Genomic DNA, 27,852 nt, shown 5'->3' with positions numbered 1-27,852 from the left:
TTCACAGGTGCCGTCTCAGGGTTGATTAGTGGAATTTATTGCTTTATCAATGGGGTTGGGACCTTCATTTGTGTTGCATTGAATGAGATGTGTCCAAACCTTTGGACTGTACTGTACAGTATAGCCCCTTTCACATAAACTGAACACCGTTCATATCCCGGGATTTAAATGGGCAGCCCTTATATGTGAAAGCAATTTCCCCGGTCGACTGACGGAGATGACACGGACATATACCGAGTGGCGTATTAATATAATATCCGGGACTTTCCCAGGAAGCGGTGTGTGTGAAAGCAGGCGTTAAATTCACGGGTCACAGCGCGATGGCTGATGACATAAATATCATGGCGGGCCGATCGTCACTTCCTCTTTCTTCCCAGTAAGACCAAAAGAGATAAACAAACATAGCAATTATCAACATAGCAACCTGGAAATAGATAATTAAACAGAAAACATAATGAACATAAATTGCTATTGGATCATAGAGCCGAGGAAGAGAATCCATCATCCATCTTTGGAAATGTGTTTGGTTTATTTTGTTGACGATGTTTGGGTCCGCAACTGCGGAAACAAGGTTGCACCTCAAAGCAGAAAATAACGGAGGGATGCGTTTAAGGGTTTATTAAATACAAACAAAAATACACGCAATCGCGAAAAAGGGGGAATAACACAATGGATCCGCGACAGTAGGTCGACAGGGATTTATAATACTAATCTAAGCGGTGGGCAAAGAGCGGATAAGACAGCAAAACAAATACACTCAGATACCAGCACAACGTAGGGGATTTCAAAACAAGGGCGGCAGACAAACAAGCTAGCAAATGCACAAAATTCAAAAGTAGGCTACGAGGTGTCGAATGGCGCCCTACAAGTTAATATCTCTGCACCCTTCAACATTACAATGTCAGGAACGCTCCCACACGCTCCCTCTTTAACAAAACACGATCTGACCAACAGAATGTGACAGCCGGTGCTGACCAAAAATTACATAATGTCCGGGTTATAAAATCGCACCAGCAGGCCTCCCTGAGCGCCAAGTGGGCAACACCGGACAAGTGTGAATGTGTTCAACCCATTCCCAGGACATCTCTCCATGCGTGAAAGCAATGATGGGAGTAAATCCCACGTCACCTTACACGGGAATTTACCGGGATATGTGAGTGAAAGGGGCTCATGTTACTTATATCTTTATTATTTAAAAAAAAAAAAAAAAAAAAAAAAAGCGAGAGAAAACGTTTATATAAGCTTCAATTTTAATGTACAGTACATCCAATGTTCTAAAGTACTTAAAGTTGAGGTTTTGCATTTAGGAAATTTGGGGAGGGTTTGGAGATGGAGGTTGGGTTTACTGCTGTTTTTGTTAACTTTTATTTAGCAAATTATTGAAAATACAATTTTGAATGAAAATCAGTTTTTTAAATTTGTATATGTTATATATACGTACAGTATACAACTGTGCCAAAGAGCAGCTTTAGCTGCATTTCAGTGGTTTTAGGAGTTTTGCCACTTTCACCCCTGAATATTGATTGATCAAGCCACGGTATTAAATGCACAACTAGCAACTGATAATGACTGTGATGCTATATTTGTCCACATGGAGGAGCACTTGTCCTGACTGAGAGAACTTCAGCATCATTACCGGGCATACCTTGACCTCTGCAGAAGGAAGCCTTGCTAAGCAGATGGGGCTGAAAGGTGGAGTTGGCAGTCCAGGGGAGATGACCACTTCTTTGGCCAGATCTGGAGAAGTTATGATGTGCTGACCAGATGGACCCCCAGGCTCCCTGGAGAAGCCATTTGGACAGCCAACCTCTTCAACAAGCTGCTATAATTGAAAAAAAAAAAAAAAAAAAAGGAAAAGGATGAGAACTACTGTACATGTGATTCCTAAACTTCTGTTGGCTCTGGTTTTGAAAATATAAACAAACAAACAAAAAAACTCCTTGGGATGTCATGTGAATATGTTCGAAGCGGAACTGTTCCCCAGAGAATAATGGAAGAACATCCCGAGGTAAAAAGGTCCCTAATTTATTTAAAGTAGTACGAGTGGGCAGTGGAGTTCCACCCACTTCATCATCTGATGCTGCCACAAGTGCAGAAAGAACTCAGTCAAGGTGCAGAGTGGGGGCACAGAAACAGGAGAGGGCCATTATGAGCCCATTAACTCTCTAGTATTCACAAAAACTGCCCCTCATCCTGCAGCCAAGGGGTGGAACTGGGGAAGAGGGGTCGCGAAGGGGTCACTAATGTCAACCTCGGTCTAACAAGCTAGCTGTGCTCTCCAGTCGCCATGGTGATCTTTTTACTGCCGCCTAACGATGGCCGGTTCGATTGGAACTTTTGAATCAGGTGCTTTGCTCTGTGTGTGTGGTTGCCAGGGGTCATGGGAAAGCTCCATCGCTTCATAGTAGCACCATAACTCTCACTGGCTGGCCATAACATCAGGCACATTACACATTAGGCAACGGATGCTTTTCAGGAACTCTACAAAAAATGTTGTCTTCGGTAATGATGATGTGTTTTGTTTGAATGGAAATGTTTGGTTGAAAATAGGTTTTTCAAAACATACAGTAACAGTATGAGGTGTGTCACTATTACATGTAACATCAACAGGTTTTACAATTTAGAACCATTTTACCTGTGACTGCATGTGCTCACTTGTCCGTGTTTGTGTAGAAGACTCTCTCCAAAAGCAGCTGCAGATAAACAAAAAATATGTCAGTATCCTTCACAAAGCATACCTTTACTAACTAAAAAAAAGATGCTAAGATCAGATGAGATCACGTTTTACTTGTAGTTTTTGCAATACACATCAGGTAATACTGATATCCAGAAATGAGTGGCACAGCTCAAACTTGCCTTTTGAGTTTAATCACAGAAATCATTGGGAGGAGAAAAAAACTACATACATTTCATACCATTTACAGTCAGAGAAATCCTGCCCGAAACGTGTCGCATTTTTTTTTCTTTCAGATTTCTTTTTATTGGTTTCACAGAAATACAATACAACCGCCCTCCCCGAACTAAAAAAAAAAACATAAATAAACTAGGGCTGTCAAAATTATCGCGTTAACGAGCGGTAATTAATTTTTTAAATTAATCCCGTTAAAATATTTGACGCAATGAACGCACAAATGCCCCGCTCAAACAGATTAAAATGTCAGCACAGTGAAAGGTGTACTTGTTGTGTTTTTCGGAGTTTTGCCGCCCTCTGCTGGCGCTTGGGTGCGACTGATTTTATAGACTTCAGCACCCATGAGCATTGTGTAAGTAATTATTGACATCAACAATGGTGGGCTACTAGTTTATTTTTTGATTGAAAATTTTACAAATTTTATTAAAACGAAAACATGAGGGGTTTTAATTAGAGCTGTCAAAATTATCGCGTTAACGCGCGGTAATTAATTTGTTTAATTAATCACGTTAAAATATTTAACGCAATTAACGCACATGTCCCGCTCAGACAGTATTCTGCCTTTTGGTAAGTTTTACAGCAGGCTTTTTGTGCTGTCTAACAGCGAACTCTTGTGGTCGCTTTGCGACATGGTTTATTTTTTTTCTTGCCAGTTCAATATAGCTGCACGACGTCTCGAGCTGACGCCTACGTTGTAATGTTGTACTTATATGATCCTTGGACAAGATTTGTCCGTAAGTATTGTTGTTGTAAAGAATGTACATATTATGTTAGTAAGCGAAATGTTCTATTTTTTGTATGAGACGCTTTTTGTTTATGTTTAGTGAACCTGTATAGCGTGTTAAGCTAACGTTGTTGCTAATGCAATGCTTGTGTGCTTTTTTTTGTTGTAGTTTTATGACGGTCTAAAGAGGACAATGGTTTGAGGCTATTTTATTAATAAATCAGATGAAAAAGGGAGAAGTCTGATTATTAAGGCGTCGTTCACTAGCTGTCTAGCTTTGGAAAAAGTAGATGCTTCGGAGTGAGGACAGCATAGACAGATTTAAATGACAGTTGAGTGAAATGCCCACTTCAGTCCTTATGTACCGTATGTTGAATGTACAGTGGGGAGAACAAGTATTTGATGCACTGCCATATTGGCAGTGTATCAAATACTTGTTCTCCCCACTGTATATATCCATCTGGTGTCTTATCTTTCCATTCCAACAATTTATTTTACAGAATATATATATAATTTACAGAAAAATATGACATATTTTATAGATGGTTTGAATTGCGATTAATTGTGATTAATTACGATTAATTAATTTTCAAGCTGTAATTAACTCGATTAAAAATTTTAATCGTTTGACAGCCCTAGTTTTAATATAAAATTTCTATAACTTGTACTAACATTTATCTTTTAAGAACTACAAGTCTTTCTATCCATGGATCACTTTAACAGAATGTTAATAATGGTAATGCCATCTTGTTGATTTATTGATATAATAAAGAAATACAGTACTTATGTACCGTATGTTGAATGTATATATCCATCTTGTGTCTTATCTTTCCATTCCAACAATAATTTACAGAAAAATATGGCATATTTTATAGATGATTTGAATTGCGATTAATTACGATTAATTAATTTATAAGCTGTAATTAACTCGATTAAAAATTTTAATCGTTTGACACCCCTAAAATAAACCGTTTCACTCTAAGTTATCCAACACAGCCAACCATGAAGTCCAAAGAGCCATAGAAAGTTCTTCAGTGCAATCACTCCCAATACATAATGGTTACAGTATCAAAACAGAACACAATACAGTCAAATGTCCCACCAAATAGAAGCAGCATGGAAAGCGACCGTACCATTGCCCATCCCCCATAGCTAAATTAACAATACAACAATAAAAATATAACAGTGCATATGTCATTCCTGCACTTGTGTAGCGGTGTTGTCAAAGAATGAAAGAAAAGGTCCCCATGTACGATAAAATTTCTTTTCAGAACCGCGAAGAATATACAACATGTCGCATTTTACCATTTTGTTTATCATTAAACTTTGGATCAACATGAATTCCATAATAATTTAAGTCTAACCAGTGACAGTAATTATACTTTGGATCAACATGAATTCCAGAATCATTGAAGTCTAACCAGTCTTAGTAATTAAAGGAACAGATGTCATATACTATAAATGAAATACATGTGAAAGAGGGTTTGTCCAAGTATTTATGTATCATAATTTTCTGTCATGTCTGTGTGCCTTCTCAGTTCTTTTTTCATTCCAGCACCTGATTCCGCTGGATGGGCGGGGCTGTCGCAACACACCTGTGGTGCATTAGGAGCACTCAATATTTAAGGACTCCTGTGTGAGTGCGAGTGTCAGACTATTGCTTGCTTGCTTACTGCTGTGTGCCTCATCTCGAGTCTCCTGCCTACTTACGTTTGTATTCGCGGTGTGTCCTTCTGCTCTTTCTTTGCGCCCACATGAGAGTGAGCAAATTCTTTTGCAAGACCCACCAATGAATGGTCTATTGTTTGACAAAGCCAAGGAAGCCCTGGATTTGCAAATATTCAAGATGCTAATTGCAGCTATCCAGAGTGAAACACCCCCTTCACACCTAGGCAGCAACTACAGAGGAGTGTGTGTGTGTGGGGGGGGGCTCCTTGATTGCTTGTTTGAGTGGTCTATTGTTTGACAAACCGCAGTAGTCAGTTTGGTATTGGGGTCATTTGACGCCTTTCTGGTATTTCTTTATAGACCAAAAAACCCGGTAGTTCCAGTGTTAAAGTAGTGAACAGTAATGGCGTACCACACACATGCTATTTCTAGACCGTGACGTCGCATCGTAAAGCGGAAGTAAAGCCGAAATGGGACATTATAGACCCGCCCTCGCATAGAAACAACATAATTTGTGCTACTTTTCTCCGGTAATCTTTCAAAAACGAACATGCCGAACACACAGCTTTTTTTGGAACTTGTAGAAACGACTCTAGACATTACGACATATGAAGGATGTTTTCTTAATACGTTTCCTGAAACCAAAAACTCTGGAGGAAAAAATGTGAAGACCGAATCAACTTGCGCGGACTTTAACACCAGCTCGGTGAATCCATTCACATTTCATATGCAGTAAACCTTTTGTTGGGTTGGCATGATCTTTCAGAGGACAAAGAGGTAAGCCGTTTTTATATTTTTAACTTATTTTTTAGCTTAACGTTGCGCCGTACTGCTTCTGTCTGACAATGAATGACCTGAAAATAATTACAATGGTATCTGACTGCCACTGTTACCGTTTCTGTTATTAAAAAAAACAAAAAACAAAACTGTTGTTAGGGGGGAGTGTAAAAAAAATATAGAATTAAGATTTGTTATCAATGAAAAAATTAAAAGTGTTCTTTGGCTGTCACTGAGTAGCATTTGCGATCGCTACACAAAGCTAACTAAATTACCCCCAAGAACGGTCAGAGACTTAGGACAACCAGAGGATATATAAGAAAGACGGAGCTGATTGTAATGGATAGCTTGTTGAAACAGGAGAATGTCATTGTCAGTCGCGTCGAAAAAAAAGCTAAGGCTATGCTTAGGGCGGCTCATTTTTTTTTCGTCTTTTTCAGCTCTCGACACTCAAGGCATCTCTTTAACTGAACATTTTTATGTTCTTCCACATCTTTGCCAGTGAATTTGGCACCGGGGACATCATTTTCGGAGAGAATTGGTAGGTTTAGCTCTGTAAACATCTCCTTCTTACACGATTTCCATTCATTTCCTATTAGGGACAAATGGTGGCGTGGCCCTCCTTATCAACAGTAGCTAATGTCATGAATATTAATGAGCAGAAGTGAGGTGTTGCTTGATGTACGACATTGTTTTAACATTTTATCCATTGTTATTGCTCCCTAATGGGACGGACAATGTTTTCAAAAAATTCATTGATTGATTTTTTTTTTTTAACTTTCAGCAGAATTAGTACTTGATATGTACAAGAGATGCCTGGTAACGTCCTCAATGTAGAAACACTGTACATTAAATTTCCTGTCTTTTCAAATATGTTGAATTCTTGGCAGTAAAATCAAGCCTTTTTAACACTTAACCTTTTGACTGTGGAGTCACTATAAATGGAGTTTTACATTCAGCCGGACTTGACAATGTTCCATTATCTGGTTCCTTAGTATCTCAGAGGAAAGTTAGCATCACCCACTTTTCTTGTTGCTCGGGAAATATCCACCCACGACAACGAGTGACTCACATCTGTTCCCAGTCATACACTGTCAGAACAAGCTGAACTGACGAAGAAGGTCAACTACTGAAAACATAAAGTACCTTCTAATCAACTGAGCCTTTAAGGTTTAAGATATTGGTCTTCCTTTCATTATTGCATGCTGCGGGACTGAAGCAGACAGGCAATTGTCCAAATTGGTCATTGTGTGTAAAGCTGTCATTCTTTGTCAGACTTCCTTGAGACAGCCTTTACTTTAACAGTAATTCCTAATTTGAGAGTTCTTTTGAAAACTATGAAGAAAGGTAAGAAAGTCCTTGTGAGATGGGTGAGAATACAACAGGCTGTCTGACAAAATTTGCACTGATGAGTTTTCCGCATGGAATTTGCGGAACTTAAAGGATTGTGGTCAATTCTGTGAAAACAGCAGGGACTGCATAGAAACCATGAATCCAATGAGTTTTCATTCTGGACAACAATGTCACTCTATCAGACTCATCATCTCCTAATAAACTGGGTTACATAACAGCATTTTTTTTTATATAACATTTTTGCTCAGTGAAGACAGATTGTGTTTTATTGCCCAAACAATCACAGCCAGCTCATTATCTGTTCAACAGAAAACAATGAACACAAAATGCATAACTTAATCTTCCTCAGTTACTTAATGTGTCGGCTTCTCAGCAGATGCAGCTGAAGGCCCATGACCACATGAGTAATGTACTGGCATCCGTAGAAACTAATGTCTACTAAAGGCTTGTTGGAATCAAAGTCCAGCACATATTTCTTTGGCAAAAAGCAAAAATAACACTCATTTTAAAGTGCCTATGACAGCAAAAAGCATGTTTATTTCATATTTCACACGGTATTTTATGCTCCTGAATGAAATGGACGGCTTGGATGTGTGTGGAAGCGATTGTTTTATTTATTCAATTTTCTGAATCCTGTGCCATGAAAATGAGTGACTTCCGGCTCCAGTCTCGGGTTGAGAATGAATGCAAATGTGACGTCACCCGGGTCAGCATCTCACAATACAACATTGCTTTATAGCATGCAGATTGACTGCGGATTCAGCAGATTTTTCTATTAATTCGTTTATTATTCTCATCACGCCAGCCAAATGTGCTGCAGGGTTTTGTTGCTGCACCAGGGAAAGGCGTGTGAGCCTTTTTGGGTTTCAAAAAGTTCCCGTTCACCCCGAGATTGGCCAAAACAAGACCGACAACTGTGGGACCATGGGACTTACGAGGAAGTGAGTAAACATTGTGTTTTGTATTATGTCAAATACTGGGATCATGGCACACGTTTTAATGCGGAAGTGGCTTGCATTTTGTGGTTGACCATGCTCCTTGTCCACCGAGAATGCAACTCGGCCGACGACCGGCGGCTTGTAGGACCCCGCGGTCCTCTTTGCGTGCCTGCTGGGAAAGCGCTGCTTCTGCGGTTCTCCAAATCGTCCAGACTTCCAGCCCCCTCTGCCCTCTTCGTATGCCCGGCAATAGACCACTATCCTCGGGTTGGGCTCGGGCAGCTACGCGCTCCTCCGACGTCGGCGGGCTTGTCCGGCGGTCATTCTCCTGCTGCTTCCCCAGCAAACTACCTCTCCTGCCCGCAGCACGGGAATGACAAGCTTGCTCGCCACAGGGAGGGTTGCCGATCCGTAAAGACAATCGACAACCCCGCCACCGTGTGAGATGATCCGGGGTAGTTTTGTGTGATTTTTTTTTTTGCTTCAAAGGCGAAAGTAAGACTTGGAAATGCCACTCTGTTCGGGTTAACATGTCAGCTAGCTGTCACGCGTCCTGGTTTGTTTACGTTCTCCATAGCCGGGGCAGGAAAATGACAAAACCCGGACTAACTCCGGTGGCATAAAATATTGTTCGGGAGGTGCAAGAAGTCGCCAGTTTTGACCATTATGGAGTAATTTTGTCATGTCGTACTGAATAATATACTGAGAAGGAAAAAAAGGTTTTAAACTTTTTTGGGAGGTGGGCAAAGGTGTAGTTTGACTTTTGTGGGAAAGGGGTGCAAAACATGTCGATGACCCTGAAACGCAGTGTCAGCAATAAAATTAACTTACCATATATATATTGACACTGGTCTTGGTCAATCCTATGTTCAAGCTAAGTTGTTTTTGAAGCTTTTGAAAGCTTAGGTTTTAAAGAAATTTTAAACATCCATCTTGCCTCCTCAGGAGTAGTTTTGGCTAGGCAAAGCAAAGGACAGTCTCTAAGGTGCTAATACATGATCTGTTCGAAAAATAATTTGGACTCATGAAATACTTTGTAGTATTCATGTTCATTTCATTCGTTTTTGCTGTTTGTTTTACTGCATTACAACTTTTAGAGAGAACAGTTTAACGGCTAGGTCTGTATTTTAAAGGCGAAGTTCTGAATTTTTGACATTAGGCTTAATCTTCGAGGTAGCGAGGGTTTAAGAAGTAGTCGGTGGAATTGATTTCCACAAATTTCGTGCAGTTCGTCAGTTATTTGTTCGTTTCAGGGCTCCTGAGCGGCTAAGCTTGCACGAGTTGCTGCTTAGCATGCCAATAAAAAACAATATTAACAGATCTAACATAGTCAAATAAATTCAAAATGCAGATCATTGTTTGGAATACCCATGCGGCCAAAGCAATGTCGTACCAAACTGCCGTAATTCATTTCACCCTACAGGACTATTCTTTAGATGCGGCATTGACTCGTGCTAGTCTAGCCACAGAAATAACTAACAGACTGCACGGAATTCCACCGACTAATTACTGGAAGATCACGCTGATGTAAAAAATTTCGAAGTCCCCCTAAAGTCTATTACATGCAATAATCTTTTTCGACCACAAGGGGGGGAATGCCTCCACCCCCACCCCACTTAACAACCGCCTATGAGGGTGGGATACAAAACTGATCTCAGTTTTTCTCTACCTCTCTACTTACATTCACACAACTAGCCATATCATTGGTAAAAAGAATATTTTTTCCAATTTTCGGCTAAAACAAGCACATAGTGCAAGTACAATATTTTTCACTTGCATTCGAGCAAACTGGGAAGTTGGACTTACGTATCCCATTCGGATGGTATCAGTTGCAACCTCAAAGCATTCCAAGCGAATGTAAACAACAAATATGGATGATCGCGACAAGTTGTTTCATTTTGCCTATCAAAAGACATTTTAACTTTATGAAAAATTAAATTAAAAGTATTATTTTTGTAATACCGTTATATTTTCTTACTATAAGCCGCTACGTTTTTTCCTTCATTTTGAATCCTGCGGTTTATAGTCCAGTGCGGCTTATTTGTTGATTTATTTGGGTTAATCGGTAACACTTTATTTGACAGTGGCGTCATGAGACCGTCATAGCATTCAGTAATGCCCATGACAGTGTTATGTCATAATTATGTCGCCACTGTCAAATAAAGTGTTATAATTATAACACTATAACAACAACTAGCAATTAATGAAACAACTGGAACAATAACTGAAGAAATAATTACCACTGAACATGAATTTTGAATATTATTTACATCTTTTGCACTGCTCTGCATGCTAGGAGGCATGTTGGACAACAACTGTGTTGACTGCAGGTGGCAGCAAAGGTTGACTGTCTCCCCCATGGGGGCAGTTATGGCCAAATGAAGCTTCTTGAATCAATGAAGCTTTGCAGCCAATTGGTTCAAAGCTTCATGGTGGTTAATTTTGTCTTATGAAAGTCATATAATGCCGCTATTAAATAAAGTGTTACCGGTTAATATCTTTTGGTGTAAATATCCTATAATACAGTGAGGACAGCTGTGGTTTACAGTCCAGAGCGGCTTATCTATGAACAAATGTCGTTTTTGTGTCAAATTTGGCGGGTGGCGGCTTATGGTCAGGTGCGCCTGATAGTGCGAAAATTAAAATTACGGTATATCTCCTTTGAAGAACATTAGTTGATAGTATAACTGGGCAATGGCAAAGATTGTTCACGATGAAGGTCATTAAAAGCAGGATAGTCCTATTCCATATTGCTAACGTTTTTAAGCAGTGCAATGTATGTACAGCAAGTAGAAACTCCAAATAGGATCATGATGGATAAGCTCATGTTGCAATATTCTCTGTGTCTCATTTCTCCAGGGATCACTGTATACGTTCCCCTCTTGAGTGTGAATCAGTGCTTCCTAATAAGGCAAAAACCCTGTTGATATCTTAAGAAACAGCCAAGGTTCTGGTTTAGCCTTTGAATGTGCAGTGAATTCTTATGTAATGACTGAGTATCAAGAGCAGATGCAAAGGCTGCAGCCTCTAATCCCCCACTATGTGAAATGTCTATTATCACTTCTGGATCCGTTTTCAGGATGGAAAAGTAAAGTGCCATAAAAGGTCCAGGTGCACCTCAGACGAAGATCAAATGAGCCTTTTGAGATCTCGCGAAACAGACTTCCTGCTTCCTATTTGTAACTCGGTCAAATAGCACCCGCGGTTTTTCTTGGCGTAACACGGGGAATGTGAGATGAGAAACTTGGAATATGATAATGTGCTTCTGTCTGCAGGAAACTCATTCTGTCACCGCGAGCAATGGGCCAGATGTTCGGAAACACTACAAAGGGATTTTAGGTATGAATTTTAAAGAGCGCCATTCAAGTAATCAAATGGTGGAACTTTTTTTTATCACACATCTGCATTGTGACTCATAGGCTAGCTCTGAAAACGTTTTTATCCTCAATCAGATAAGGAACCAGATTATTATTAGAAGCTTCGGAGTTCAGCAGGTTAGTGGACTTTCACATCACTGCAGTGATGGTATGCTCAGAATCTATGAATATTGAGTTTGTATTTTACTTGACAACAAATTAGCATGTTTTGAACATCACTTGCTCCTGTCAGATGTAATCAGGGTAAAAAAAAAAGGAGAATAAAAAATAACGTCATTGTTCTACGTGACCTCATAAAGTTCAACGAATGACAATGCATAATGTTAAACTTTGAATTTCTTCAACCCTACAGTGCACCATTGGCAAGCTAATGATTTCTAGTTAGGGAAAGGATCATGTCCTTCATAAATCAACCACACAGCCAAGAGATGATGTGAGCTGATACAATGATCCAAGATCTTTTATGGGGCAAATAAAACTGTCCCTTAAGCATCCGTCTTCAACTGACGCCTTGGATTCTGTGCACCAAGTTAATCATTGACTCCATCAGTTAGAACTACTTTAACAGTCTGCTGAGTGAAAGTCTTGATCCTTGAAGGATACTGAACGAAACTAAAAGCTTAAGAGGGCAAAATTGTTCATAGTGAAAATTTACCTATGAACTGTGTTAGCTCATTCACAGCCATTGACAGAAATAGACATCAAATCTATTTGGTATGGCTGGCTTTGATGTTGTCATGGTTAATTTGATGTTTCCGTCCCAATGAGAGCAATAAACATCAATGGCAGCTGATAAATTCATTACAAGTAGCAGTATGTCATAGTTATTGTGTGGTCAATCGAAAAACTGGTACTTCTTAAAGCAGATCTGGTTTGTCACTCACCATCTTGGCAACCACTGAATAAATAAATTAAACCTGAATATTTGTTAAAATCAAATTGTATTCCGTTTAATAGCACAGAAAAAAAAAAAAAAAAAAACGTTAAATTTCCGGTAAATTAGTGGCAGGTGTGAGTGCCAATATTAAACCCTTTTAAAAAAAAAGAAAAAGGCAAAACGGTTCATTGTCAAATTAACAACAAACTACCATGTAAGAAGTATAGTTCTTATTTTCATATACTATGTACAGTTGCAGAACTGTTATAACATTTTTACGTAAATACATTCAGTGAGTATATATAATATGGCGGAAAACACAGACAAGACTGAAAAAGCTGTTTCTGTTCTTGCACTCCTCTTTAAAAGAAACTGCTGTATTTTAAGCCAAAACAACTGTTGTGTTTTATAGAACATTATGTCTTTATGCTGCCATAGCAGATTCATGGCACATGAAGCCCCCGAACTATCTTTAATTTGTCCGTTTTACCCTGAAAACCTCCGTTTACAGACGTCGCGCAACCGCTTTTGTTTTAACCCAGCCATACAACTAAGGTAATCGATTATATTTATTATTCAAAATGTCTGTCATTTTTAGCTTAGAATCATTAATTGATGTCTAATATTTCGTTTTAAAAAAAGAAAAACAACTTTAAAAAATTATTCACTCGCATATTTTAAACTTTTAAACAAATGACGTCACAGTGAAAAAAATGGCTTCTGTAAAAAAGGCACGGATATCTACCTCATTACTATCGCTTAATTGTATTTTTTTTTTTGTTACTGTCACATTTTCTCCGAAATGTTACATGGTAAATAATCGATCAAAACAAAGAAAAATTGAAAAAAAAAAAAAAAAAAAAAACGTTTAAAGGGGTAAATATATGAAAAAGAAAATCTCGACCACTACTTGATGTCTGCGATTTCTGCATCGCGACCCTTGTTATATTGGCATGTTTCACCCATAAAATCCCCCAAAAATCCAGCTGTGGGCATTCACAACTGTGCCTTGACACTCAGGGATACACGCTACATGGAATTATTGGATCGAAACAAGGTAAGTACGCGATACTATCTCATTAAAGTCATGGCGTCTGTAATTCTGCTCTCGCGTACTCTCGCGTGCTCTCGCCTCCAGATAGGGTTTTGCTGTTTAAAAAACGTTAAAAAAATAAATAAATAAATAAAAATTAAAAAATGCCCTCCTGTTCAAATTTTTCCCCCCAGAAAATGGAGATTTTAAGCTTTCCAATGATGTCTCACACATGCATATCGGACAAATTGGGGCTCCCAGAGCAGAACTTGAAGTCACCTGAGTGTTTTCCGCCATATATATATATATATATATATATATATATATATACACACACGGTAATTTTCGGACTATAAGGCGCATCTAACTATAAGGCGCCACTCACCATATTTGACACGAAAACGGCATCTGTCCATAGATAAGCCACACTGGACTATTAGCCTCAAGCTGTCCTCACTGTATTATGGGATAATTACACCAAAGATATTAACTGGTAACACTTTTTTGACAGCAGCATCATAAGATGTCATAAGACCAAACCGGCATTATACGACTTTCATGAGACAAAATGAACCACCATGAAGCTTTGAACCAATTGGCTGCAAAGGTTCATTGCTTCAATAAGCTTCATTTGGCCATCGCTGCTCCCTTTGAGTAGACAGTCAACCTCTGTTGTAACCTGCTGTAAACACTGTTGTCATCCAACATGCCTCCTAGCATGCATTGCAGCACTACAGATGTAAATATCAATCAAAAGTCATGTTCTGTGCTAATTATTTCTTCAGTTACTGTTCCACTTGTTTCTTTTACTGCTAGTTATGGTATTTGGTAACACTTTATTTGACAGTGGTGCCATCACACTGTCATAAGACCATCATAATTATGACATGACACCGCCATGAGCATTAATTGATATTTATGACAGATGTCATTTTGTGTCATCTGGCAAATTATCTCACTTTTGAATGGATGTAAAAGATCCAAGCTGGACATAAATGGAGTTAGTGACATAATTTGCCGGACGACATTTAATGACATCTGTCATAAGCATTCATTAATGCCCATGATAGTGTCATGTCATAATTATGACGGTGTTATGGCAGTCTTATAACGCCGCTGTCAAATATAGTGTTACCTATTAACCCAGTAAATCAACAAATAAGCCGCAATGGACTATAAGCCGCAGGATTCAAAATGAGGGGAAAAAAGCAGCGGCTTATAGTCCAAAAAATTATGGTATTTTTTCTCCTTTTTTAACAGTAAAATTCTGGCGACAGTGTTTTACCGTAAATGTATTGGGGGGGGGGGTTGTTTGTTTTTTGTTTTTTATGAGTGAAAATTCATCATCTTTCATTGGTGTTCAATGCAACTGGTATTGAGGTTTTTCAGAATAAAATACCGTAGTCACACTTTTTGTTATCAGCCATTAGTGGGTATTTATAGTTGTTTTGGGCAATTATGCAAGACCCATGACCTGCAGCTGACACCAGTGTTTCTGACACTGGGCAACAAATTTCAATCCAAAATCGCTTTAATTGCCTTGAGAGTTCCTTGTACAATGCACAGATTGAAGACAAACTGTTGTACTACGTAATCCAAAATAGTTCTATAATTCAGTCATCGTATTGCACCTGTTATGTTTAATCACTTGGATTTAGAGCAGAATTTTCCATTACCCAAATTTAAAAAGATACAATCTTGTAAAATATATGCCACAACATACTCACCCCAAAAAAGGTTTAGATGGTATGAAAATATAAATGGGCAATTTAAATAATCACATTTTTCTCTCTTTTCACCAAATCAGAGTGTTGCAAACAAACCCAAGAAAATGTTGCCGATGCAGCTGACCTAACATGGGAGTAAAACCAAAGAAGACATTTTAAACTGATGAGATGATCATAATGAGCCAATTTGGTGACCTCTACTTCCAAATGTGAGGTGCGTCAGGCTGCAGTTATTCGAGCGGCGTTCGAGGTGCTGCAGGATTGATCATAAACTGTGCTGCTCTTACCAGCACCAACTGAGGCCATACAAGGATCTCCAGACCAAGTTTATGATATGTAGTTATTGGCGGATAGGCTGATTTATCAAGAGAGGAGTATTTCAACTCCTTGTATGGTTCTTCTCCAATGTGAGGAGCAGCAGTGCTCTACTGTTTTTCTTGTCAACTGAAAGGAGCTGTGAGGCACTAAATCAAAGGTACTAAAGTTACATTCAAACTGACATGAAAATATCCCAAATGAACACATTAACTAGTTAGGAAAGAAAGCATAGTTACCACGTGATTGAAGTCAGAAAATTCATTTATTTTCTGAAGCTTTCTCTAAGCAAAGTAGCGCTAGTATCTCAGCTGATGTACTACAGACTGTACACCGGTCGATCGCGAGGCAAAGAATAACCACATTTGCATTTGGAGTTTGCATTATTTTTGGAGGCAGACACACTAATAACAAAAAGCTTCAATATGATCTCAGTTTATTGTCTCCATCCATCAATTTTCTGTATATCTAATTGTGTTGAAATTCACAACAGCTGTCCACAATATTAAACTAAGGATGTCCTGATCGGAAATCGGACCGATCACGCCATTTTTCATATGATAGGAATCAGGTGCAAAGGATTGGCATTTTAATTTCTAAAATATATTTGATTTTCTGCTTCATACTCGTACAGCCAATTTTGGCCCATTCCTCCATGCAGATCTCCTCTAGAGCAGTGATGTTTTGGAGCTGTCGTTGGGCAACACTGACTTTCAACTCCTTCCACAGATTTTCTTTGGGGTTGAGATATGGAGACTGGCTAGGCCACTCCAGGACCTTGAAATGCTTCTTATGAAGCCACTCCTTTGTTGCCCTGGCTGTGTGTTTGGGATCATTGTCATGCTGAAAGCCCCAGCCACGTCTCATCTTCAATGCCCTTGCTGATAGAGGGAGATTTTTACTCAAAATCTCTCGATACATGGCCCCATTCATTCTTTCCTTTACACAGATCAGTCTCCAGATCAGCATGATGTTTCCACCCTCATGCCTCACAGTGGGTATGGTGTTATTCAGTATTCTTTCTCCTTCAAACACGAGAACCTGTGTTTCTACCAAAAAGTTCTATTTTGGTTTCATCTGACCATAACAAATTCTCCCAGTCCTCTTCTGGATCATCCAAATGCTCTCTAGCAAACCGAAATACTTTCGCTGTTGTCATCATTGACCAAAACCAAACTGCTTTTTAAACTCTGCAACGCTCCCGGAAACAGCAGAAGATGAAGTACAGTACTGTGAAAAATACAGTACATTATCATGTTTGGAAAATTTTGTTCAACTACAAACAAACAAACAAACAAAAAAAATCCAGTATCGGTTATGGGCTCGGTATCGGCAGGTTCTCAAAATCACTTGACTCGGACACGGGTAGGAGTGGGAACCTCTTGGTACCTCACGATATGATACGATTTGCGATACAAAGCTCACAATAATTATGATCTGACGATATGGCGATACAACGATTATCAATACATTGGTCAGGAAATAATTCTAGGATATTCTACAAACAACTAATAAACAGAAAAACAAGCTTCTGCTGTGAATTAGATAGAGTTTATCACTAGTAGACGTCCAATCCATTTCAACTGGGAGGGTGGCATCCCTCATACTTCAAACGGATTGAACGTCTGTGGCTGTCAGTGGCAGCCAATGCCAGGCAATGAGGTAATTTTGGGCCATTTAAGGTCATTTACCTGTTGATGTTCAGTTACTTCCTGTTGATTTTGGGGTATTTTATGGCTTACTTCCTGTTTATTTTGAGTTACAGAACAGGAAGTGACCTGGAAATCACCCAAATGAATAGGCAGTGACTCAAACTCAAGTGGAAATGACCTGTAAATGGCCTAAAATGAACCGTAAGTGACCTGTAAATGCCCTGAAAATCGGACAGAATGACTGAATGCTCTGGTTTCGAATGAACGAACGTTCCCAGTCTAAATGGATTGGGCATCGTGCACCGTCAATACAGCCTAAAGAACGAGTTATGCTTCCGCGTCAGACCTGTGCCGTCAAGGAAGACCCGATTTACGACCCTGCGCCGTAGCTTCTCTGGCTCCTTGTTTTTTTCTGACTTCACGTCGCGTCAACGCGTGTGACGTGGTGGAAATGGACTATGATTGGCCCGCTCAGACTGTTGTTTCCGGTTCAGCGCGAAATCACCGCCATTCTCAAACATTATTTTTCTACACGCAAAAATGGACCAAGCCAACGCGAGTATCAACGAAGAGCAAGTACGACAACTTCTGCAATGTCTCGTAAAGACATTATGAAGATTGCCAAATGGCAATCAATTCGTGGGAGGAGATTGCTGAAAATACGGGGCTGGAGGTCAGCCAGCGATTGAATTTAAAAAAACAAAAATTAAAAAAAAATTTTTTTTTTAAAAGGAAGGACGAACCACCGAGACAAGTACAGTATGTCTATGTTCGGAATCAAATTGCCGCACGAAGCGCTGACCCAGTCGGCCAAAAACTGCCATCACTTTATGTTGTATTTTTGGTTGGTGCACTTCATCATTTATTGTGTACATATGTTTGCTGTGACCTAGTTACAGTACGTGTCACACTTCAAGTATATGAAGAATAAAGCACTTGTTTGGTGTCAAAACAGTTGTTTTGATGTTTAATTTTCAACAATAGACAGTTCACACACGATACATCATCACTGATAGAGAGTGCCTCGGTGCTTTTATGATAACGTTAACATCAAGGCTTCCAACGCAGTTTGGGAAGTTCCATAGACGCCAGAAATCTGCTATGACTTCCCACTGGCTGGTTGTTGGGCACGGCAAACAAATCGGGTTGGAGGGCTTTGCAGACGTCGGACAAAACGCTGGACGCAGTGCTTGACGCCAGTTTGAAGCTAGCCGCTACAACTAGCTGGTTTCCAACCGAGGCTAGAACTCTCTATGCGGCATCAAAAAGTCGCCTACGCCTCAACATTTGTATGATTTATGTATGAGTTGAAGATCGACATCCAAGCGTTCCATCTTGCATTGTTTATTTTTTTTTTTTTAACCCGTTAAACTAGACAAGAGGAAGTAAACAAGCATGTCCCAAAATTGTACAAACATTACGCCTACCACTCTATTGGCTTGGCGGTGAATTACAGAGCAACGAGTCACCTGGACGGAGAACCATCGAATGTCAAATGACGCCGTAGTCGCTGCGCCGTCACCGCAACGCGGGAGCATTACTCAGGCTTAAGAGTTAATGGAGACACTATTGTGGTGGAAGATTTTAGTAGCAACTTGTTGGTTCCTTTTTATTTTTTATTTTTTGACACTGACATGTTTTTTTAAAACGATATCTCGATTCTTGGCAGGAGCATATCGATGATCTTTTGGGACAGAAAGTATCACGATATATCACCATTTCGATATTTTGTCACACCCTTAGACACGGGTGCACCAGAAAATAACTAAATGAATCCATCTACTCTGAGCAGAGTTCAGTGCCTCGCTTAAGTGCCATTTGACAGTGCTCTGGAACTTGTCTCATTCCTCCCTTTCAGAATAGACCAGCATAGACTCACTGGGAACAGTTTGAGGAAGGCTCACATCCTCAACAACTTGAAGAAAATGTTACAAATCCTCATGGCTGTCATTTCGCATATCTAAAGCTGATGGCGCGTTGCACATATGCGGGCTGACAAGAGGACCCTTAGTAGCAATACAAAGGCAATCAGGGGCGGCTGTGGAAATGAATCTGACAGTGAGAGGAGCCTCAGGAGTGATGCTTTAAATCCTGCAATCTGGGAAAACATACAGTGGGGCAAATAAGTATTTAGTCAACCACCAATTGTGCGAGTTCTCCCACTTGAAAAGATTAGAGAGGCCTGTAATTGTCAACATGGGTAAACCTCAACCATGAGAGACAGAATGTGGGGGAAAAAAAACAGAAAATCACATTGTTTGATTTTTAAAGAATTTATTTCCAAAGTAGAGTGGAAAATAAGTATTTGGTCACCTACAAATAAGCAAGATTTCTGGCTGTCAAAGCGGTCTAACTTCTTCTAACGAGGTCTAACGAGGCTCCACTCGTTAGCTGTATTAATGGCACCTGTTTTAACTCATTATCGGTATAAAAGATAACTGTCCACAATCTCAGTCAGTCACACTCCAAGCTCCACTATGGCCAAGACCAAAGAGCTGTCGAAGGACACCAGAAACAAAATTGTAGACTTGCACCAGGCTGGGAAGACTTACTCTACAATAGGTAAAACGCTTGGTGTAAAGAAATCAACCTTGGGAGCAATTATTAGAAAATGGAAGACTTACAAGACCACTGATAATCTCCCTCGATCTGGGGCTCCATGCAAGATCTCACCCCGTGGCGTCAAAATGATAACAAGAACGATGAGGAAAAACCCCAGAACCACACGGGGGGACCTAGTGAATGACCTACAGAGAGCTGGGACCACAGTAACAAAGGCTACTATCAGTAACACAATGCGCCGTCAGGGACTCAAATCCTGCACTGCCAGACATGTCCCCCTGCTGAAGCCAGTACACGTCCGGACCAGTCCCCGGTTCGCTAGAGAGCATTTGGATGATCCAGAAAAGGACTGGGAGAATGTTATGGTCAGATGAAACCAAAATAGAACTTTTTGGTAGAAACACAGATTCTCGTGTTTGGAGGACAAAGAATACTGAATTGCATCCGAAGAACACCATATCCACTGTGAAGCATGGGGGTGGAAACATCATGCTTTAGGGCTATTTGTCTGCAAAGGGACCAGGACGACTGATCTGTGTAAAGGAAAGAATGAATGGGGCCATGTATCGAGAGATTTTGAATGAAGATCTCCTTCTGTTAGCAAGGGCATTGAAGATGAGACGTGGCTGGCCAGTTTCCAGATCTCAAACCCATAGAAAATCTGTGGAGGGAGTTGACAGTCCGTGTTGCCATATGACAGCCCCAAAACATCACTGCACTAGAGGAGATCTGCATGGAGGAATGGGCCAAAATACCAGCAACTGTGTGTGAAAAGCTTGTGAAAAGTTACAGAAAACGTTTGGCCTCCATTATTGCCAACAAAGGGTACATAACAAAGTATTGATATGAACTTTTGGTATTGACCAAATACTTATTTTCCACCATGATTTGCAAAAAAATTCTTTAAAAATCAAACAATGTGATCCCCCCCCCCCACACACACACACACACACACACATTCTGTCTCTCATGGTTGCGGTTTACCCATGTTGACAATTACAGGCTTCTCTAATATTTTCAAGTGGGAGAACTTCCACAATTAGTGGTTTACTAAATACTTATTTGCCCCACTGTACTTCCTTTGAGTTGCTTTTTAAATATCTAACAGGCAGTCAAGAGCACTTGTTTAGAAGTGTACTGCAGTGTTTACACACTCCTGAGTAGGTGTTTTAATTCTACAAGCTGAGCAGCAGGACAGGTTTCTCAACATTAAAACAATGCATGATGTGTTTCTGTGGCTTGATCTTCAGGACAAAGAGTGTACTCACCTTCCAAGTGGACTCTGCAAAACTTCCCTGCTCTCACTATGACCTCTTGTCAGAATGCAAGATTTGTCTCTCTCTGTATTTCTTTCTTTCTCCCTCCCAAACTCTCGCCCTGCATGCCTCTGCAGAAGACTTCCCAGATGACAAGCATCACCATAGCAACCCCTTCTGCCCTGCTCAAAAGGCACCCTCCTCTTAGCTTGTCAGTTCGGGGCACCTGACCCTGTGAAGAAGCCCTATTGTTGTGATAAGGTGCTATTTTATAGCTTGAGGTTAACCAAAGGGGAACGAAAATAGTTCATCACCTCCACATTACTGCCCAGTGACTCTGTGACACCACTACTAAGTATCTTTATCTCTCCTGTAACTCCCTCACATTGTGTGTGCGTAAAGGCCAACGGCACCAAAGGAGGATAAAGTTCTTTCTGTTTTACTAGCTCATTACTTAACACCACGTCATCCACTCTTGATGAAGCAGAGTCTCCCAAGAGAGCACACAAACATGGTTAAATAAATAAGAGACCGGTTGATAGTTTGTCTTTCTGATGGCAATTTATAGATGGAGCACATTTACAGATTCTTAATTCCTCATTTGAATGTGCCCGATAAGACGTCATTGCCCTTGTACACAATATTTGCCCAATTAAAACTTGGTTTTCCGTTTCACCCACACATCTCCAAACTGTCGAATACCTGAAAATGAATTGCCAAGAAGTTTGTATTGGACTGGTTATTCACTTCCAAACTTCATGCACTAGCCAAGTATCGTAATTTTCGCACTATAACGCGCACCTGACTATAAGCCGCCACCCACCAAATTTGACACAAAAACGACATTTGTTCATAGATAAACCAGCTGTCCTTACTGTATTATGGGATATTTACACCATAAGATATTAAATGGTAACACTTTGACAGCGACATCATACGACTGTCATGAGACCCAATGAACCACTATGAAGCTTTGAACCAATTGGTTGCAAAGCTTTATTGCTTCAATAAGCTTCATTTGGCCATAACTGCTCCCATGGGGGAGACAGTCAACCTCTGCTGCCACCCGCAGTCAACACTGTTGTTGTTCAAGATGCCTCCGAGCATGCATTGCAGCGCTACAGATATAAAGAACAATCAAAATTCATATTTAGTGCTAATTATTTCGTCAGTTACTGTTCCAGTTGTTTCATTAATTTCTAGTTATGGTATCTGGTAACACTTTATTTGACAGTGGTGCCATAAGACTATCATAATTATGACATGGCACTAGGCCTGCAGCTATCGATTATTTTAGTAGTCGATTAATCGATGAACTAGTTAGTTCGAATAATCGAGTAATCGGATAAGGAACATAAAAAATTAAAAATACCTGACCTGAGCCTCAAACGGTATAAAAAATAAACGAGGATATATGTATAATAAAACAATTGGCTAACTTTCATAGCAGAAGTCCGCTGGTTTAAATGCTATAAAAAGCCCAACGTTTTTTTTTTTTTTTTTTACAATGCTTTTAACAAATAGTTCAAACACATATTCCCACAAAAAACACCTAAATATACCTTTTAACTAAATTACAAATGCATTTAAAAAAAACATAAGCTTAAACAAAAACTTATGTTGGTCTTAACAGGGAGCAGCTGGATTCAGCCATGTGAAAAGAGGCAGACCAGAGGGCAGTGTATCCACCCAAATCAATAAAACTAAATACAAACACTTTCAAAACAAATCATTACAATGCCACTTTAATTAAACGAATACTCGAAGCAGCAAAAATTAATTCGAATATTTTTTTTCTAATCGAATACTCGAGTTAATCGATTAATCGTTGCAGCACTACATGACACTGCGATGAGTATTAATGAATGCTTATGACATATGTCATTTTGTGTCATTTGTCATTCAAATTATGTCACTTTTGAATGGATGTAAAACATCCAAGTTGGACATAAATGGAGTTAGTGACATACTTTGCCGGATGACACTTAATGACATCTGTCATAAGCATTCAGTAATGCCCATGATAGTGTCATGTCACAGTTATGACGGTCTTATGATGCCACTGTCAAATAGTGTTAGCTATTAACCCAAAATAAATCAACAAATAAGCCGCACTGGCCGTAGGATTCAAAATGAAGGGAAAAAGTAGCTGCTTATAGTATGAAAATTACATAAATCCAGTTAGCTATTACCATCTGATTACAGTCTTTCTCGGTTGCAACAATAAACTCGAGACACCACAGGAGGTTTCTTTTTGTTGTAACGTTCTCTGTCTATTATACCTATACAATTTTAATAATTCAGCAGTCTGGCTTGCTCGGGTACAGAGGCCAGATATCCATTTACTGTGCATGCCCTACTCACAGGCTTGTTTTAGTTGAGTCTATGGACCTGAGAGACTAGCTCAAGTAGATGAATTGGGGGTAATAACATATATCCCGCCATGAAAAGACTTTGCACCCACTGTGAACACATCTAACACCCTGTCGGTCTGCAGCAAATCATGCAAAGGGCGATTGACACTTTGCCCTCAGATGTCACAACACATCATATTTTATGACATCCCTTTTGGTGTTCTTTCTTTTAAAGTTAACTAGGGAAACAAATGTTTTCTTTCAACCAGCATGTAACATTAAAACACTAAAACCATATTAAAAACTGTGCTTCAACTCAGCATAATTAGTCGAGGAGTAAATAGATTAACTCTTTCTCTGACATTTATTGTTGTAAAAGTTTATGGCTTTTAAGTGATTACTTCTAATATTTCACGCATTTACTGTATAAAATAATCTCTGTCTTGTACAAACTGACGATAAAGCTGTTCAGTCTGTTTAACAAATACACTTTGTGAATAGCAGTTTGGTTATTGGCACCGCCTTCTAATTTTTGTCTTAGTTTTTTGGACGAATACGTATTTGCGTTAGTCGTATTTTAGTCATTTCAAAATGTGTTTGTCTATTTTTTGTTGACGACAAGTCGGACTAATTTTGTCTAATTTTAGTCACCAATCAATGTAATGGTGTGAAATTCAAATGTTTTACTCCAAAATAAATAAATAAATAAATAAATGTTTCCAACTTTTTCAAATGAACATTGACAGACGGGTACAGATTGTAGCATCTACAAATCTATCACCGACTTGGTGATAATACACACTCAGCAGAAATAAAAGTACATTATTTTCAATTAATTATACCCACCCGATCACCATGAACTGTGTTAGCTATTAGCATTAGCCTAATGCTAACGCAAACGTAAATGCTATGCTAATGCTACAGGTTACATTTAGTGTGTGTGATGATCCATACCTGTCAACCCAAGGCTATTGGCAATCTTACAAATAGTGGTGTATGCCCTTACAAATTGGTGATTAATCTTACGTTTTATAAAGCGTGCAATATGAAACAAAAATAAAACTCAATTTTTAAAATAATATGAATTTATTGGTAATATTGTCACATATAACCGGGTGCAATCAAAGAACAATCAATATCTTTAGCTACATCATGATTACTAAAATTTAACAGTGACTTTTGTTATAATTGTATGTAGCACTTTTGGCAATTTCTATGTCTTTTGATGGCTGCACTTCATGGCACTTCACCTCGCAATTCAGTTTGACTTGAATGTAGTTTGTTAGTGTGTCCAATTATACATTAGAAAGGTCAATTGATAAAATTAACTTACCAATGCAATCTTTGAGTCAGGGAACACTTCTTTTGCTAAACCTGAGAAGTGATCAGCAATAGTTGCATGCAAATTGTGTTCGGCAACAAATTGGCAGAATAAAATCTCTGCTTTCGTCACTTTTCATTCTGCAGACTGCATCTTTATGACCGGTAATCTTACTTTAAAAAAGTAATTAATTACAGTTACAAATTATTTCTCCCAAAAAGTAATAGAGTTAGTAACTCAATTACCTGAATGTAAGAGTAATTAGTTACTTGGCAAAGTAACTGGTGTTACCTTTCATGTTTTTTTTTTTTAATTAAAAAAAAAAACAAACAAAAAACATAGTAACCTTTGCTATGTTTGGAAGTCATTTAATGTTGTGAATCAACCGTTAAAGTTGTTAAAATTGCTCCCGTTTTTGCGCTTCCGTCTACTTTCGACATGTTAAAGTTTTAAAACTGTTTCATCATTTAAAGATAGATTCAAGTCAAGATTTTGCCAATTTAGGAATATTTTAGATAAAAGGTTACTTAGGTTCGCTAGGAATGTTCATTACAACAGAGCCTTTCTGAGAAGTCTACTGCTTTAAGATGGCGGCTGTTTACCAACGCCAGCAAGTGTATCATTTCGCATCTATTTCATATACATGTGATATCTTGCGTAGTCTCATGTGGGCGTAGTTTGTAGGCTGTCGGCTAAAGTCAGGTATTATTGAAGCCACCTAGCATAGCATCGCGTTTGCAACAGCATCACAGCTCCTCCTTTCCCACTCCCGCTCTTTATCCGTGTCTCTGACTTTTCTCGCGTCATTCAACCAACGTAGTAACGCATAGTAACGCACATTGTCTCGTTGCCGAAACAGTGACAAAATCCGAACGGAGAAAAAAAAACGTAATGCACGAAAACCATACAGATTTTGAACGTACGGCGAACATATAAAAATCAGTGCTCACTTGTACAAATTACGCCGAAACTGTACAACTTGAAAGGTATGGATGATCACTCAGCACAGACCTGTAAAGGCTAAAGAAACATTGTATATTCTCTCTTGCCAAGATAAGAAAACAAACCTTACTGTGTGTGCTTCAAAACAAGCAATGGGGAGACTGGAGAGGACACTGGTGAGTTGGGGTTGGGGAAGGGGTGCGCAGCAAGTCAAATGAGTGACACAAACAGACACTGCTATGATGCAGGCTAACAACACATAAAATGTCACACATTGTGAACATGTGATGGACTCATTTTTCTTCTCGTTCTCGTCTTGTCAGACGAAAACTGGGATTCGTTTCATTGTTTTAGTCTCCCAAGACACGTTTTTAGCTTGTTATCATCGCGTCATCGTCATGAAAAATTGTTAGTCGGCTAATTATTTTAGTCATCGTTGACGAAAACAACACTGGTGACTAGACAGAGGGTTCCGTTTATTCATTATGGATTGACGCTTTATATTTAATATAAAGAAAAATGTAATTTAAAGAAAAAAGAAAAACATCTACCGCTAAACTGTTGCTCTTGTCATTTATTCTGAAAGTGACTCTCCTTTTCCACTCATCCTTTTATGCCTTCCCAAATAAGCAAATCCCTTTGAGAAGTGATCACATGCTGAAGGAGAACAGCTTAATTTACAATCAGACAGGCTAAATGGCTAAACACAACACATAATGATGAGTTTAATCCACACAATGTGTGGGAATCTTTAGCAAAAAGCTTCATTTCCACTGACACTAACTGTCAGTCACAGTAAAAAAAAAATATTGTGAATCTCACACCCACCAGTAAATACACCTTATATAATCACAGCAATTCATAACACCCCACTACTGCCACAACATGTCTATAAAATCAACGTGACTGACTTTTGATCCAGTTTATTACAGTATGAGAAAGTCCACAGGTACTCAACTGTCACAGGAACTGGTAGCACTTGTTAGAAGTGGCCACAGTTACTGTATATGTGTCACATCTTGTTCTCTGAGGTAGCACTGAAGGAATGTAAGCATGACAACAAACATGTAAGCACCAGAGTGTATTTGTCTTAGCAATAAACAACATTTTGCACGTCCATGAACATCATAGCGATCCTTTTAAGGCTCGAGGGGAGCTTAAGATTGATGGGGGGGGGGGGGGGGGGGGGGATAAGAACTTTATCCAGATAAATGAACAACTGCTTTACCACATGATGTGTCTCTGAAGCTTTCACACAGAGCACTGCTGATAATCATCAGGACAGCCACATACTACATTATCAGGAACTGTTGTGAAACATCGTTCAGTATATGAATCATTACCTTATGACCGGATACTTTTTCTTGACAATGTTTCAAGTAAAAGTGATAAAATACTGTCTTACAAAAACAGACTGCAGTGATAATGGGGCTCATCCTTTGCTGTCTGACTCCCAATCATTTTTTTCCCTGACTCTGCTTCTATGGTCAAGATTTGTGCAGTACTTACAGATGAGAGCGAGCTGAGCAAGGTCTCCTCACAACAGTCGAGTGAAGGAAGGAAGTGAATGGATTCTTTTCTCTCTCTTTCCCTTGTTCTCTGGCTGCAACCAACAGCGCGTCTTTATCTTATGTTGAACCCTCCAGCGTGGCTCTGAAAGTAGGCGAGGGCGGGTGTGTGTGTATGTGTGTAGGTCTTATGCTGCATGTGCGAGCGTGAGCACACACTTCGGAGCTCATCAGGGAGACGGCGCTCACTAATAGTTTCCACCCACAGCTGGAAGTAATAGAGCTTCCAATTCAGGCCATTCAGGCCTCTGTGGTACCGCCTTTAATGCAACACATGATGAGGTCGTTTTCTCTGAACTGAGGGAGATGTCATGTAATTGCATAGTCTTACTCGTCGGCTTTATATGTAATGTGTCATATTTGCAATATCTGAAGCACAGAAGAGAATAAAATTGAAGCCCCCCAGGAAGGGGTTATGGGGGAACAGAAGAAAAGAAGGAGAAAGAGACAGAAGAAGCACAAACAACAACAAGAAATACATTGAACGCCTACACAAT

General features: G+C 39.4%; 1 protein-coding gene across 8 annotated transcripts in view; it reads right to left on the bottom strand.

The window, feature by feature from the left end:
- The window catches only part of sorbs3 (sorbin and SH3 domain containing 3), a 61,416-nt gene extending 33,872 nt beyond the window's left edge, over positions 1-27,544 (bottom strand). For 5 of the 8 annotated variants that reach the window (XM_057831355.1, XM_057831360.1, XM_057831362.1 and 2 more), the window contains exons 1-3: positions 27,297-27,544; positions 2,636-2,693; positions 1,646-1,822 (exon numbers count right to left, since the gene is read on the bottom strand). In XM_057831355.1, the coding sequence (XP_057687338.1) occupies positions 1,646-1,822; positions 2,636-2,647 (189 nt within the window). In that variant the 5' untranslated portion in view covers positions 2,648-2,693; positions 27,297-27,544. Of the gene's footprint in view, positions 1-1,645; positions 1,823-2,635; positions 2,694-26,745; positions 26,811-27,296 lie in introns of those variants that run through there. The other 3 variants (XM_057831358.1, XM_057831359.1, XM_057831356.1) reach the window with 2 other exon arrangements.
- Positions 27,545-27,852: the final 308 nt, after the last annotated feature.

This window comes from Corythoichthys intestinalis, chromosome 3 (genome assembly GCF_030265065.1).
Source record: "Corythoichthys intestinalis isolate RoL2023-P3 chromosome 3, ASM3026506v1, whole genome shotgun sequence".
In the NCBI taxonomy this organism is placed as follows: Eukaryota; Metazoa; Chordata; class Actinopteri; order Syngnathiformes; family Syngnathidae; genus Corythoichthys; species Corythoichthys intestinalis.
The sequence above is the reverse complement of the archived record's forward strand: the minus strand, read 5'-3'. Positions and strand labels throughout refer to the sequence as shown.